Genomic DNA, 16,278 nt, shown 5'->3' on the forward strand with positions numbered 1-16,278 from the left:
TTCTTTTCGTGTGATCATCTATTATTTTGTTATGAATGTCGATTCTGTTATTGAGTAATTATTGGTTTCGTGTGATTACCCTCTATATTTATTGCTAATGTTTAATACTCCGATCTCGTCATTTATCATCTCTGCCGTTGCCTTGAGCAAGAATCTGAGGTTCCTCTTTCTTAGGAAAACACAGAAGACCCACATCTTTGCGATACCATTGAGCTTCCGCTTCTTTCTTCCGATTCTCGAGATTCGCTTGTCTAAACTAGCGTTTCGCTTCTGTTCTCTACTGAGGACCTCAAATACGGCAATCCGGTGACGGCGTTCTCACCGATTATGAGGCTGAACACAAGGCTCAGTGAAACCGTGGCTAGGAGGGCGATGAACGAACTCCAGTACGACGACACGCGATACAGGAGGAAGACATCCGTCTCGCTGCAGTGAAGGAAGAATCACAAGTTGCTTTTCGTTAGCCACGCTTTACTACCTAAGTACGAGCAGAAAATTTGCCAAGCTCAGGAAACTCTTGGTACTCTTAACCGGTGGAGTAACTTAGTGCCCTCGGTATAGCCCTCCAATCTCGATGTTCTCTTTCGGGCACACCCTAGGAAGCTTGGTAGTGCGAGCGTAAACGATATTCCAGTTATACTGGGCTGCTCTTTTATTGGTTGACTTGCTCGCAAGTTCAGTGCATTTTTATTCAACAACTTGTAGATTCGACGTCACGAAGAGTGGTGCAAATTTGGAGAATTTATATCTTGCAAATGCGATGTGATCCAAAACCTGTCGCTATGCTTCCGCCTTACATGTCGGTTGTGTTGATTAAAATAAGCACTAAATCATATCAGACCCGTACGCTACTGCTCAATTTTTTTCCGGATTCGGTAGATGCACAACCATGACACTAAAAAATGACGCACATGAAAAGCAAAACATGACAAAGCATCCGTTCTTGAATTTTGCGTTGACACATTCTCATCTTTAGTAATGAGAACAGTGTGATTCCACGGTTTTTGTTGTAGTTTGAAGTTTATTTCATCTCACTATGTTTGCGACACAGACGTAAACACATTCTGGGCTCTGCAATATCATCTAAGGCTTTAGAACCAAATCTACTTAAATTAGTACCAAGACATTGACAGCGACATTTATTGAGAGCAGCATGCAAGACAAATAATACCAATACCGTATCGATCTATTAAGTGACGGAAACAAAGCGAACCGACGTAAGAAGGAGAAACGGAGGCAAAAAATTTATTTTGGTGTTGTACAAGCTGTTGCCACCCGCCTGGCTAGCCCAATGTTGGGATCGGGAGGTCAAGCCTCCTAGTCCTATCATGGGCGTACTGGACAGCCAGGACTTGAAGGATACGATCGTGGGATCTATTCATTTCTAAAAACCCAAATCATTTCGAAAACTACCCACACTCCCAGAGCATATGTTCAAGCGTGCATATCTCCTTTTCGCATGCTTTGCATATATTATTCATATCCGTAATGCCGTATCATTCCTTTATTTGTGCAGGTGAATAATAGGACTGTTTTTAATTGCCTAAGTGTAACTGCTTGTGCTCTGTTTTGCCTATAGTGAGGGGGTGCAAACTCCCTCCTTCCCATGTAGTAATGTTTTGAAATTTCATTGTATGTAATGAGCTTATCTCACTGTAGGTTCTCCAATCCAGCAGAATCAAAACAATGTGTGAATGCGGCCAGGTCTGTAAGTTCGCGGGCGACGTTGTTGGCCGATTCATTTGACGGGAAGGTCAGCAAGTAAACCAAGGTGCGCCAGGAACTAATTAAGGTAACGTGTATCATTTGTTTGTCCTATGTTGATTATTCTCGCAGCCTGTGGGGCAATCTTTCCCCTATTGAAAGCTCTAATAGCTGTTTTCGAGTAACTATATATTTCTGTGAATAAATCACTTCTCTAATTGCTTATTGATTACTTCTCTCCACCTTGCGGGTTTCCGCAGAACTATTGCGACAAATGTCTGTGAATGTATCGTTAGTTAGTGCCAATGCAATGGCAACTTCTTCAGCGACTTCAGGTTTACTAGTGTAGACTATGGCACAGTTAGTGCATTTGCCCTGGTGATCCACTACCCCCGCCGCGAACTTAGTTCGAAATTTGTAGGCTGCCGAATCAACAAAGCAAGCTCCACTGGCCCTTTTATCCACTTTCTTGATTAACGTTCTGGCTCGTGCGACTCTCCTATTGATGTTATATGCTGGGTGCATATTCCTGGGTAGCGGTATGACAATTATGTTGTCTGCGAATTCTTGATGAACATTAGTGTACTGTGCTGGGTCCGTAATGGGGTTGATCATGATCTTGTCCAGAATTGATCTTCTCGTGCTTGGTATAGATAGTCTCGCTGTTTGTGATATTTCTTGAGCCTCCGCAATCTCCATGGTCGTGTTGTATATTCCTAACTTGAGCAATTTTTCAGTCCTGGTTTGAATTCGGAGCCCCAATGCGCTTTTAACCACCTTCTTGATCGCTGCGTCAAGCTTCTTGAGTGGAACCTGCGTCCAGTTGTACATGGCAGTGGCGTATTAAATATCACAGAGTACGAAAGAGTTGATTAACCTGACGAGGTTATCTTTTTCATGCCCTTGTGTCTTCCAGCCAGGCGTCTGATCATCCCGCACGCGTTATTCGTTTTAAGAGTGATTTTCTTGAGCTACGTGTCATTTCCACCGCTTGCATCAATGAAAAAGCCTAGTACCCTGATAACCTAAATTCTAAGGTATTGAAACTGAGGGTTTTGTAGCTATCAAGCCTTTCCTCGAGGTGCAATAACAGTGGGAAATATTGCATTCACTTCGAACTACCTCACCACTACGTACTTTAAAGTTGAAGGCCTAAGGGCCTTCAACACAGCATCACCATTTAGATTTTATCTGCTAAGCGATTAAGTACCTCCTTCTGCAAAACTGTATCAGCTCAGAATGAGTCGTTACGTACCGGCTAACTTGCCACCTGCAGCAAAACTTCTCACGCCTCTTTGATGTCTCGTTCAACCACAAGTGTCGGTGATTACAAAACAGAGCCATACTCGCGATCACCAGCCCTCAAATTTCTTACCATATTCCACTCACATGGAAGGAACAGCGAGTGCATCCGCATATCAACTGACTACTCAGTCCTACCAAAGAGCTCAACCGCCGCTCTTGCCACTCTGAAGAAAGCCACCACCAATTTCACATTATCTTACTTAACAACATGGACAGCTGCAGAACCTGCCGCCCTCTGTGTAGCACTGTGCCTCACCGATGGCGAAAATCCACGTAAGTGTTCAGTTTTCTATGACTCAAAAGCGGCACTGAAGAGTATAATGTCAGCTTTGAGCCTGGGTCAACTTGAAAAATTTGTATTTGATATTGCAGAAGCGACACACCACATCGCACAGTACAGACACGAAATCGCATCTCAGTAATTACCGAGTCACTGTAACATTATTGGCACTGAACGTGCGGATGAAGCAGCTCCATTAACTCATGGAAAAGCCCCACATTTACTGATCATGCTTTCCAGGACAGATTCGGCAAAGAAACGTTGCATATTTGTAAGCCCATGTACGCTAGCCGTTTGGAACGGGCTCCAAGACGGAAATACTTGACTGCGTACCCTGGCCCTTGAACTAAGTCTCGAGGTACCATCGGTATTGGCCGGAAGGGATGCGGCCATCTTATTGTGAATATGGTTGGGCGTGGCGTTCCATAATGCCAGCGCTCATCGCATAGGCGTGCGTGGCCGACATCGCAATCTATGACCACTACGGTAAAGAGCAAACCATCACCCACATTCTGATTCACTGTCCACAGTATTGTGGGCATAGATGCTCATTTAATGCATTTCAGCTGTTCGACAGCCGACGTCTGTTGGTACCCGCCGTGGTTGCTCAGTGGCTATGGTGTTAGGCTGCTGAGCACGAGGTCGCGGGATCGAATCCCGGCCACGGCGGCCGCATTTCGATGGGGGCGAAATGCGAAAACACCCGTGTACTTAGATTTAGGTGCACGTTAAAGAACCCCAGGTGGTCTAAATTTCCGGAGTCCTCCACTACGGCGTGCCTCATAATCAGAAAGTGGTTTTGGCACGTAAAACCCCATATATTATTATTATTACGTCTGTTGGAAGAAACAATCTTCCAAATGTTACTAGAAGACTTAAAACAGGGGTCGTATAACGTAAAACTATTCCAGTATGCTTTTATTCGAATCTGCTGACGTCAAATTTGTGTAACTGCCGACGCAAGTATCAGGCGTTCACCCGCAGGGCTGTCTGAACAAATCAATCAAATGCTCCCCTCGTTCATAGGAGGTCACTTTTGTTTGCTTGAAAAACGAATAACATTGCCTGCACTGAGCGACTTTCTAATTTGCTCACAAGAGGCGAGGAGCGTTCTGAAGTAGAGAGGGATTTGATGGGGTCTAGCCAGTGCACTGAATTTCGATAACCTAATTAAGAGGGGGTTTGAGGCGTCTGCTATTGGTCCGTTTTCTCTTACTTAGCTTGTGGTGGCTCGTCGACAATCACTGCGGCATGCAACGGAAGCTAGGAATGACGCTGAAACGGATCCTCAGCAAGGAAGAGTTGGCAAAGCGAGGTCGTAAACGTGCCGAAATTTCTAGAAAACGTTACACTGCCACGCAATAAGTTTTATTACACGAAAATAAACCCACGCTCTCTGCCAGGGGCGAGTAGCCAGTGTCGGAGTGACCGGCGGCAGCGATCTCTTGTTCCTTTCGGAATGAGGCAGCCTGCGGCTGTTCAAAAGAACATTCAGTTTTGTTGAACATATTCGTGCATCTTTAGCGGATACACGTCACTTTGACGCGATAAGTATGTGCGGTTTTGTCACGTCGCGTGGCAGGCAGATGAAGTGGGTGCAGCCCGAAAACTTTTGACCAATAGCCGAGGGCCAATGGCAAAAATGCGCTCTCGTTTTGTTCGGACAAATATGCATAATGAATGTGTACACGTCATAAGAGATGGGGAGCTATCGCGGTTTTTGTGGCGTCACATGATGGACAGCTGAAGTGGGGGTGGTCCAAAAAAGTTTTTGACAATATGCTATGGGTTTATTGCAGAATTGGAAAAGAAAAGTTTACAATAGTTTTACGTAATAGCGCGTTTGTGATTGTTTTTGCCATCTATCGCGCTCAGTGAACGCCTTTAGTACTTCTAGTTATTTCCTCGCTCTTTCTATTCCTCGTCTTCTTCCTTTGCTGACAAACCCCTTTTCCCCAACCCATGTGCGTGAAGGTTCTTAGCCTATAGAGTTCACAGGCAAGGGCAAAGAAGCAAGATGCATTAATAAGGTTCAGCTTATTCCGAGTCAAAGTTCCTAAAGGTTTTAATGCTAAATTGACCGCGAACATTGCATATCTTAGATAATTGAAAACGGTGTCTATTACGTTCGTTATTTCCCCTGCACTTAAGCAATGTCAGTATAGATAAACCATTCACCTGTATACTTCGTAGTTTCCTTCCGCTTAACAGAAATGCACGCTTATAGGAGGTGAACAGTATGTTTCAGGAGAACTTGTTTTTGGACGTGCTTTGCGAGCGATGAGGTCGTAGTTCAAAAATATGCCGTAGAGGCCAATGACATTGAAATGATATCACCGGCATAGCCTAACAGGAGATCGTTAGCTGTGTGATATACCGACGCGCCATTCTATTCCCTTGAGGACGCATGAATATGACGGGGGGGGGGGGGGTGGAGGTGAATGCACTGAAAGCGACATGTGCAGCTGGCATATAGTGGGATCTGGTAGTTCAATGACAGCAGCTTCTGTCTTATGAGCAGTTTTGCAACTCCATTGCTAGTGTTCGACTGTTGGGTTACCCACCGTGGTTGCTGAGTGTCTATGGCGTTGGGCGGCTGAGTGCGAGGTCGCGGGATCGCATCCCGTCATGGCCGGGATGTGAAAAGATAGAAGTCATGCAAAAACCATAAGTCATCCTTAAAACCTTATATTGGTGATCATTTTCCCCAATCTTGGTAATCACTGTTACCCGCTTACGAGAGGTTCGACGATAAAAACGACTGAAACATAGAGCGCATTTTACGTTCAACAATATTCTTAGAAGCTTATTCCAGTGGGCCGAAGTAATCGGGAAAAATGATTTGCCGAAAACATCAGTGCGACAGCATGTTTCAAGAACTGTAAACTCCTGATCACATGAAATGAAATGAAATGGGGAGAAAAAGTACAAGTTCTTATTTATTCCTATGAGACCAGAGTAAACTCGGAAAAAAAGTTATAATTTTGCTGCTAAGTGGTGATGTGCGAATGTTTGCGGGGCAAGGGGCCCTATAACGTAAAACTATTCCAATATGCTTTATTCCAATCTCCTGACGTCAAATTTGCGTAGCCGCCAACGCAAGCATCGGGCGGTGACCCGCAGGTTTGTGTGAACCGACCAATCAAATGCTCTCCTCGTTCATAGGAGGTCACTTTTGTTTGCTTGAAAAACGAATAACATTGTCTATACTGAGCGGCTTGTCTTATCTAATTGGCTGACAAGAGGCGAGGAGCACGCTCAAGTGGAGAGGGAGGCGATGGGGCTGAACCACTGCACTGAAAATCGATGACTAGATGAAGAGGATGCTGCCGGCGTCTGCGATTGGTCCGCTTTCCCTTACTTAGCTTGCAGTGCCTGGTCGAAAATCGCGGCGGCATGCAACGGAAGCTTAAGAATGACAATAAAACGGATCCTCAGCAAAGAAGAGTTCGCAGACCGAGGTCGTAAATGGGCCGAAAGTGCTCGAAAACGTTTTACGGCCACGCAAACAGTATTATTATACGAAAATAAACACAGGATCTTCGGCAGGTGCGATTAACGAGTGCCTGAGCGATCGGCAGCAGCCATATTTTTTTTCCTTTCGGAACGGAGCAGCCTGCAGCTATTCAGAAGAAAATTCAGTTGTGTTCGGCATATTAATGCATTTTTAGCGCGGGCACTTCACTTTGACGCGATGAGGTTTTGCGGCCTTATGATGTCACGGGACAGGCAGTGGAAGTGCGTGCAACCCTAAAACTTTTGCCACTGTACTGAGGGAACCGGAATCAAAACCAACCGTGGGACCAATATGGGTCACTTGTCACGTAATTCTGGGTATATGGTGCTCTTCAACGAACTTCTTTGACGCCAAATCAGGTTATTAGTCAAAAGTGAAAAATGGGCAAGCTAGTATGGGAGCGGGGCTAAATTCATAGCGCGAACTACTGGGACACAAGCTTAGGCATAAAAAAAGGCAAGGCACGGCGGTACTTGCAACTGAAAGTTTATTCGGAAGGTTAGAGACTTTATAAACCTGACATGTCCTATGTCATATATATATATATATATATATATATATATATATATATATATATATATATATATATATATATATATATATATATATATATATATATATATATATATATATATATATATATATATATATATATATATATATATATATATATATATATATACGTATATATATATATATATAGAGAGAGAGAGAGAGAGAGAGAGAGAGAAAGAGGTAGATAGATAGATAGATAGATAGATAGATAGATAGATAGATAGATAGATAGATAGATAGATAGATAGATAGCATGACGCCTTTTAATGACACCACAATACAATTTAGAAGAAAAGGGGGTTAACCGAGGGGCCCGATTTTTATTAGTCATATCATGAGAAGCCAACAAACACTGACACCAAGGACAACATAGGGGAAATTACTTGTGCTTAACAAATAAAATAAAGTAACGATACATTATTGGAAATTAAAGTGGATGAAAAAACAAGTTGCCGCTGGTGAGAACCGAACCCACAACCTTCGCATTTCGCGTGCGATGCTCCACCAAGGACGTTCCACGTCCGCCGCCAAGGTCTGTGAGTGGTGGCGCTGGCTAACACTCCCAGGGTTCTACTAGTACACGCAAATACCGAAGAAGGTGGATGGGAAAACGCCGCCGCGGTATCTCAACTGGTGGAGCATCGCACGCGAAATGCGAAGGTTGTGGGTTCGGTTCCCACCGGCGGCAAGTTGTTTTTTCATCCACTTTAATTTCCATTCATGTATCGTTACTTTATTTCGTTTTTTAAGCACAAGTAATTTCCCCTATGTTGTGCTTGGTGTCAGTGTTTGTTGGCTTCTCATGATATGACTGATAAAAATCGGGCGCCTCGGTTAACCCCCTTTCTTCTCGCTTACCATAACGAGGGTCTCGAATCCGGCAACATTGATGCCTTCAGGTAGCATATGTGGGTTTATCGACCAGTTGCCTTCACCAAAAAAAGATCATGTTTTCGTGACGCCTGCGGCAAAAACGACGTTCCACGTCCGCCGCCAAGGTCTGTGAGTGGTGGCGCTGGCTAACACTCCCAGCGTTCTACTAGTACACACAAATACCCAAGAAGGTGGATGGGGAAACGCCGCCGCGGTAGCTCAACTGGTGGAGCATCGCACGCGATATGCGAAGGTTGTGGGTTTGGTTCCCACCTGCGGCAAGTTGTTTTTTTTTTCACTTTAATTTCCATTTATTTATCGTTACTTTATTTCATTTATTAAGCACAAGTAATTTTCCCTATGTTGTCCTTGGTGTCAGTGTTTGTTGGCTTCTCATGATATCACAATACAATTTGTTACACCCGCAAGATCTTAAGGGCTACATACCTATAGTACGGAGGTTACTGCTACCTGATAAATACCGTAAGAAGGAAGACGCAAGATTTTTCTGCCTCTAAACTTTTGATAAGCATTCCGTCGTTCTCTTGTTAGCTAGCGTTTTGAAAAGAAAGCCTTGTTTCAATTGTACAATACCTTGGTGCACAATAATCGCGTCGAATACCAGAGTCTGGTCTTTTCTACCAAAATGCGCTCACCTTCCTGCAGATGGCCCTCGCTGAGCGATGAAATCGTTGACAGTCGCTTGTGGTTCAGACTCGTTAGCAAACCGGAGCCCCGACAACGCTGTTGTGACCTTGTGGGCGCAGCGTTCCAATGTCGTATTCGTCCTCGGTGGTTCCAGTCCTGACAGCGTTCTACCAATGGTTTGCCATATTTCGAGCAGGAAGACGAGTGAGGTGGCCACTGCCGTGCCCTGCGACGAATATTGCGAAGGGTCAAATTCTCTGACGTTGTAGCAAGGGCCTCAACCCATAAATAAGAAGGTGAATCACAACCTACACCTTACGCCTTCGTTTCATTTTTGTAACTTTACCGTTTCAAGAACCACCGTGACGGAAATGTAGTGAATGCGAATATTAGAATCTTTGATTATAACTGTAGTAAGTCTTTACTTTTGAAAATTATTCTACTATTATCTGATTCGGAATTTGCTGCTTGAAATTTTCAAACATTCGCTTCTCTTCAAATATAAAGATTGACAGCGCTGATAGAGGGTCTACAAAATGAAAGGCAAAGGAAGTCAGCGCCCAATGATTATCTTGCAAGCGCCGGTTGATGGACTGATGAAGGAGATAGTAAGGGGATGCTTGGAATATGCAACATTGGCTGAATAATTCAGAGTCATTAGCCTTAAAAATGAAGGCAAGAATTCATGACAGGTGGCCTCACTTTTAGGCTAGTTCAAAATTTTCACACGATTCTAATTAAATATTTATTATGGGTACAATACCAAGATGACTGCATCTTATTAAAGCAATGTGTGGTGTTATATAATTACACCATGCTTCTTCAAGAAACACAGCCCTCTGCGAGCGTGGGTGACTTGCTGTTCTTGTGTTTCACTGCTGTCACATTGATCACACTTATCGCAGTTTCTAATGAAAGTTCCTCAGTTGGCATAACGTCCACTTCTAAACAACATTTAATTGCTTTCATCAAGCGAACCGAGTGGAAATTTTGCATGGTGTCTTTTTTAGCAACGAAGAAACAATCGGCAGTCTATTCATTGGAACAGGCCTGTCTTTCTCGAAAATAGAACTCGATTCGACTCCGAGATGTTAGAACCACCCATTTTAAAAGCGCAACGAGGCTTCCAAGTTTACTTAGAACAAGGTATCAAGTTCACAATCCTCCCGCAAGCCACTTAAGTCTTTCCTATTCAGTGGCTTCATCGTCAGTCATGTCCGCGTGTGTACGTCCTCTTATGGAGTCTGATCACGAGGAAAAGGTGTGCGTGGTGCACCTCTGAAAATAACGAACTGATGACCACGTCAAGTAATGGTTTTGCAGTCTTCTTGAAGGTTGTCGCAAAGATTATGTTTGTTTATTGTTGTTTGCCGGAAGAAAGACCTCTCTATCGAAAAATTACAAACCCGAATCCGTTTTGTAACGGCCTGAGAAGCGTTTACCTCTACCTTGTTCACTTACTATGATAGCTGCGACGAAACAGATATTGCTCTAGTCGTAGTGCCCGACAAGGCGGAGTGTCGAGCCTTGCTTTTTTCAATGCTACCATAGACAGCTGATGTTTCATTTAAAGACAATGATATTTGCACGCGAGCGTCCGACGTAACACGGCCAGAAGTTCGCGCAAGAATACAAAAAGTGGCAACTATGACTGCAACATACTTTTACCCGACAAGATCTGACAATATCTACAGACTGATGGGCACTAGTGGAACTTACACGAAAACCGATGCCTTTCTGTCCAGTGTGCACCGAGAGCCATTTGATTGTGTAAAAGAAGACTCACGAGTTCTTAGGTGTTATTGTGAATCATGACCTGTTGGAGTCCCCGTGTCTCCTACCTGAAGAAAAATTTAATTTGTTTGGGGGATATGTTTATATTCTTAGTTTCACAGCATACACACTTGCACAGATGGTTCCACCAACTCCAACACCTCTACAGGAGCAGCGATTGTTCTATTGGAAGCTGTCTCTTTGTACTTTAACTTCTCTTACATTACGACGTCGACAGCCGCAGCAGAACTCGTGGCTCTTAAAGGTGCAATGAATTACCTGCTCAAGCGGGTAGGAAATCATTCGGCCATTTTCTGCGATTCGAAAGCAGCCCTACAAACTCAGAAGTTTGCCCTACGTTATGGGATGCGCGAGTAGCTATTGTACTAAATAAGGGGCCTCCTCACAAACCACCCGCGAAGGGACGCGGCATTGTATTTCATCGTTTACCGAGCCACTGCGAAATTGCCGGTAATCACAGCGCCGATGAAGGTGTGCGCTCGTCATTTCAAAAAAATTCAGCGAGTAACTATGCCTCTCCCAAGAACGGATGCTACGCGGCAACTTCACTCACTTGCTCGCCACATCACACTTCTGGGTCACCAACTCACGCTTGCATTCCCTCGAACCTGACTTGCAACTTTGCCTGGCTGCCGGGATCTCCCGCGCAAAACAACTTCGTGCTGCATGTGGTCCGGCGACGGATTTACCAGCATGTCTATTAATTCTTAGGGGGAATAGCCAGTAGGGCGACCGGAAACTTGTGCGGGTCACTCATACAAACAGGTTGGCACGATGATTGAGCAACCGCATTCCGTTTTGTTTTATGCGGACGGCAATGTGTTGTTAGCTGAAAGAGAGCTTATATACAACATCTGGAAAATATCTGTAGGCAGGAAAGTGTTAATCTAGAATTCCAAGTAAGCGCTAAAAATCAGATCTTATGGTATTCCATGGAAACCGTGAACAAATAGGTTAAGTTTAAAAAGTAAGTTACGGGGTTTTACGTTCCAAAACCACAATCTTAGTATGAAGCACTTCGTAGTGGGTGCTCCGGAATAATTTGGACCACGTGGGGTTCTTTAAAGCGCACGTAAATGAGTGTGCATGGGTGTTTTTGCATTTTGCCCCCGCCCCCATCGAAATGTAGCAGCCGTCGCCTGGATTTCCCCCCACGTCCTCGAACTTAGCAGCCCAAAGCAGTTGCCATTAAGCAACCACGGCGAGTCAAACAGGGTTAATACAGGGCCAGAAAATACCTTTAGTAAAAGCGTACAAGCATCTTGATGTATCGATAAGCGAGGGCAACAGGTATACTGAAAACAGGAAAACAATTATTATAACAAAGGGGAAAAGAAAAGTGGTCATAATGAAACAGAGAGAACTATGGGGTTGCAATAGGTACGAAGTGCTCCGGGCTACGTGGAAAGGTGTAATACGATTCCAGGACTTACATATAGAAGTGCTGTTTTTTACTTGAATTTAGAGGTACAATTAGTACTCGATGGCTACCAGAGGTCACTGGGTCACCTCGCAGTAGGCGCTCAAGGGAAGACTAGAAATGAAGCCTTAAAGTGTGATATAGGCTGGACAAATTTCGAAGGGAGGGAAACTCAGGGTAATATTAATTTCGAAGAATGACTGAGCATTATCAAACGTGAACAAGGTGAATGCAGGAGCCAACGTTTCGACAAGTGGACTTGTCTTCTTCAAGGCGACGTATGCTTTCCTCGCCCCATTATATATAGGTGGGGAACCCCACCTATATATGCTGTGGCGAGGAAAGCATACGTCGCCTTGAAGAAGACAAGTGCACTTGTCGAAACCCCACCTATATATACTGTGGCGAAGAAAGCATAGGTCGCCTTGAAGAAGACAAGTCGACCTGTCGAAACGTTGGCTCCTGCATTCACCTTGTTCACGTTTTACTCATCGTCTTGAATTTCCATCTCCCGCATTCCCCGTCTTTTCCCTGAGCATTATGAAAGAAAGTCAGTGGGTTGTGAGAGTGCTCAAGTATTTGTGCACAATAAATATTGGCTGTCAATGGAGGAAAAGATCTAGGAAGCTTACCAGCAAATATGCGACCAGTATTGTAAGCAACATGCCAACAAAGAGTGTTAAACGCAAAGTCAGAGAAGCTGAGAGAATCTACCGGGTCTCGACAATGCAAAAGAAGCCGGCTACAATCCTCTACATAAGAGGCGAGAACAAAATCAGCACAGAAATAATTGATGATAACTCAAAAGAAAGCCGTTTACAGTTCGAAGCCAGATCAGGAGCTTTAAAAAGCTTAATTATAAAGCCAGGTGGACCAATGAAGAAGCATCCACTTGCTGTGGTAAAGCTAGCAAGATAATGAAACATATTTTATTGGAATGTGAAGGCATAAAGCAAGCTGTGAGATTAGGCTGAACTCGCCCCTTTGAAGCCCTTGAGTTCAGTGAGCAAAAGAAAGTAAACATATCTTCAAAAGAGATCACGAAGAGGGCATTGGGAGTTCGGTAGCAGAAAAGTATGGAGACCACATACAAAGGAGGAGCACAACAACTAAATTTCCTATAGTTCGAAGAGTTTTATACTGGGAATTTTTCAGCCCTGAAAAAAGATTTATCAGTAAAATACTACGCAAAATACGAAAACAGCTTCGTGGGGCGACCCACCACCCCGTCTCAAAGGGGACGCTCACAGCACCCACCCTACCACCCATCCATTCATGCGACTATCCAGTAGTGCAGCTTCTGTGCCACTGCCCATTCTCCGAAGCTCAGTTATGTGTTTTACAAGCTAGACTCAGCCGTTAAGATTGAGAAAAGATGCTGAGACCATGGCCTACGCATTCCTCCATGCACAAGGACAGAAAAGTCCTCCTGCACTGCGTCATGGTGACCGAACTATACGAACGCTTGTGACAGCGCCAATTCTTCTGTGAATGTGCTCACAGTGACTGACAAAGTACTATTTTTCTTCTCGTTATATATTATATATTATTCCCCTATTCCCCCTCCCCAACTGTAGGGTACTCAACCGGGCAATTACTTGGTTAACCTCCCTACCTTTCCCCCCTTTTTCGCTCTCTCTCAGCGCCAGCGCAAGTTACTCGCGAATTAATATTGGGTTGTGTTTCCATTTATGAGTACCAGTCTACGTGTACTATTTGTTCTGTTTCTCGATCAAGCTGTTATACATTCTCTATTCGAAGCTCATAGTGTATTTCTGACATCATCCGAGCTGGAAACGCAGCAACGAAGGAAACTATTGGTTCGCTCACAGAAAAACAGTCATGTGAAAGCGAACTTGTAGATTCGTGGACGAAATTTCAGCATGAAATTTCAGGTGATGCAGCACGCTTCGTAGAGATCATTCAATCACGCCAAAGTTCAAGGGCCTTCAGTAACGCTGAGAATGCTCCGTTGACAGGGGTGGCTCCCGGACTTCTCTATCAGGGTTTATTGCAACTTCGGTAGCTTTTGAGATTCCTGTCAGTATTTTCGCCGACTCTTAAAGTATGCCCTAGAATAAACATAAGCCTTAATTAAAGCGTGAGAAAATTCTTCATGGTACATACTGTCGGCCGTCTGTGGCGATCGTTTGAAAATTGTCCGCATCTTGCTGCTAAGTAAACATGCAACAGTTCTCAACGGCTGACGCCTAGTGACTGCAGTTTACCTACTATTCGTTCACAGGACGGCTACGGCGACTCATGTCGGAGCGTCGCGTTTTGTATAGAGGGTGCGTCAGCCAACCCGTACCAAACCTTAAATCATTCGTGTGCGCGTTGGGTGAATGCAGCCGACTTGGTATTGTTAACTGTCCCCGTTCGTTTCTATGAGGTATTTTACTACGCAATCATTTACAAAAAGTTGTTTACGAAACTTCTCGAGCATTGATTTAAAAGCACAATCTTCAATGCAGTAGTTGCAGAGCTCGAATGAGAAATATAAAAATATTTTTCCATCCTTTTAGCTGATGTAGTTTGAGCTTTTTCGGGCTGCAAATCAATTGCGAGAAACTGGAAAAATGCCTGACGTGAGTAGGCACTTCACAGCGACGTTTCTCTCAAACATACTGCGAACGAGTCACCAATACTGCACACAGACTGAAGGCATGAATGGGCCACAAGCAAAAACGAAAGCCGATGGCCACACTCGCCCTTTTCGATATGTCGCCACAGGCCGCCAACACGTCTTTGGCGTTTCTGCAGCTTGTTACAATATAGACACTGACAGAGCTTAAAGAATCGCCATGCGTGATTTATTGCATATCGCATGGATACACTGTTGAAACACTGAAGTGTATTTCCGTACATCAACAGACAAGACCTGTGGGCAAAAGTGGAAGCCGAAACCACTGCATTCGATTATTTTCAAATAGTAATTTTAGTGAGTCATTTGGTTCTGTGACATGATGGAACGCTGCGATGCACGGCAGTGCTGTAGACATGAATGTGAACGACTGCGGCATTAGGCACACATTAAGCGCAGATCATTCTCAGTTGCCCAAGGCCTGCTCATGCATTCAGTATGCGTGAAACGGATCAGCTGTTTGCAGCAGGCGTGAAGGTTCTAATTCCTGGTGATGAGTCGTCTTTTTCAAATCTTGCAGATTTTTCTTTGGAGCCCAGAAATGTATACCCTCAGCAGCCATAATAACGAAAAAAAATCGAGGAGACCTAAGCACTCTATGCAAATTGAGAATTCGAGAGCATTATTGTCCAATTGAACGCCGCTGAGCAGTTTTTGAGTTATGAAATTCACGCGGTCAAACGAGCGCGCTGAGACGCTTAGCGAAGGCCTCCTATATAGCACAAGGCCGGTGCACTTCTATCCCTGACGTCATGCTGCTTTGCCGTATTGCCATAGAATCTAATGGGGATATTATTTGGTAAGTCGCGGTGATCTTGACATCATCGATTTCTTCACGCCAGGCTTGGCAATGAAAATTACGGTTGAAGCAGAATTATGTCATAAAGCAGAGTGCAGAGGCGTGCTATTTCAGAACTGCTGATTTAGACCAGTAGGTAAGACACTCGGCTTCTGAGCGCGGGGTTATAGCTTTGAAACGCACTATGAGCAACCTTTTCCTTTATAACTCATTCTCTCTTTTTTATACATCAATTTCTTCGTTCCGATTACCCACGTGAAGTTAGAATGTAGGCGAGAGCTTCTGCGGACAAGGAACGCGCCGATTACGCAGGTTTCCGAGAGCATGAGCAAGGGTGACGTAGCGTCGCGATGATGCCCTCTCTCCTCACGCAGCACCTGACGCTCCAGCGCGACAGCAGCTGTGCCTTTCACCCGCTCAGCGCCATCCAGGCGAGCAGGTGACGTGGTGTCGCAGCCAATGGAAATTTAGGGGTCGTTTCTCTGCTATAGAGACGACGTTTTTTTTTGCTCTGTATTCCATTCGATGCATTCGCATAAAAAACTTTTATATATAACAATCCTTTATATTTGGTAACTGCGTATTCTTCGTTATTAAGGTCACAGCAAACAAATACTACGAGTTGTTCAAGAGAGATGTGAACAATGCTAAGTTCTTGGATTCCTTATCGCGAACGTTAATTTTTTTAGAGCTTGGAATGATTTAGTTGAAAAACCCTATGTAGTGGTCACATGATGTG

General features: G+C 44.3%; 1 protein-coding gene across 1 annotated transcript in view; it reads right to left on the minus strand.

The window, feature by feature from the left end:
- Nucleotides 1-251: 251 nt before the first annotated feature.
- Nucleotides 252-16,278, minus strand: part of LOC142558323 (putative sodium-dependent multivitamin transporter) — a 129,644-nt gene continuing 113,617 nt past the window's right edge. Inside the window, exons 13-14 of the mRNA XM_075670470.1 lie at nt 8,891-9,108; nt 252-426 (exon numbers count right to left, since the gene is read on the minus strand). Coding sequence (XP_075526585.1) covers nt 252-426; nt 8,891-9,108 — 393 coding nt within the window. The remainder of the gene's footprint in view (nt 427-8,890; nt 9,109-16,278) is intronic.

The sequence above is a fragment of the Dermacentor variabilis genome, chromosome 9 (assembly GCF_050947875.1).
Source record: "Dermacentor variabilis isolate Ectoservices chromosome 9, ASM5094787v1, whole genome shotgun sequence".
Lineage (NCBI taxonomy): Eukaryota > Metazoa > Arthropoda > Arachnida > Ixodida > Ixodidae > Dermacentor > Dermacentor variabilis.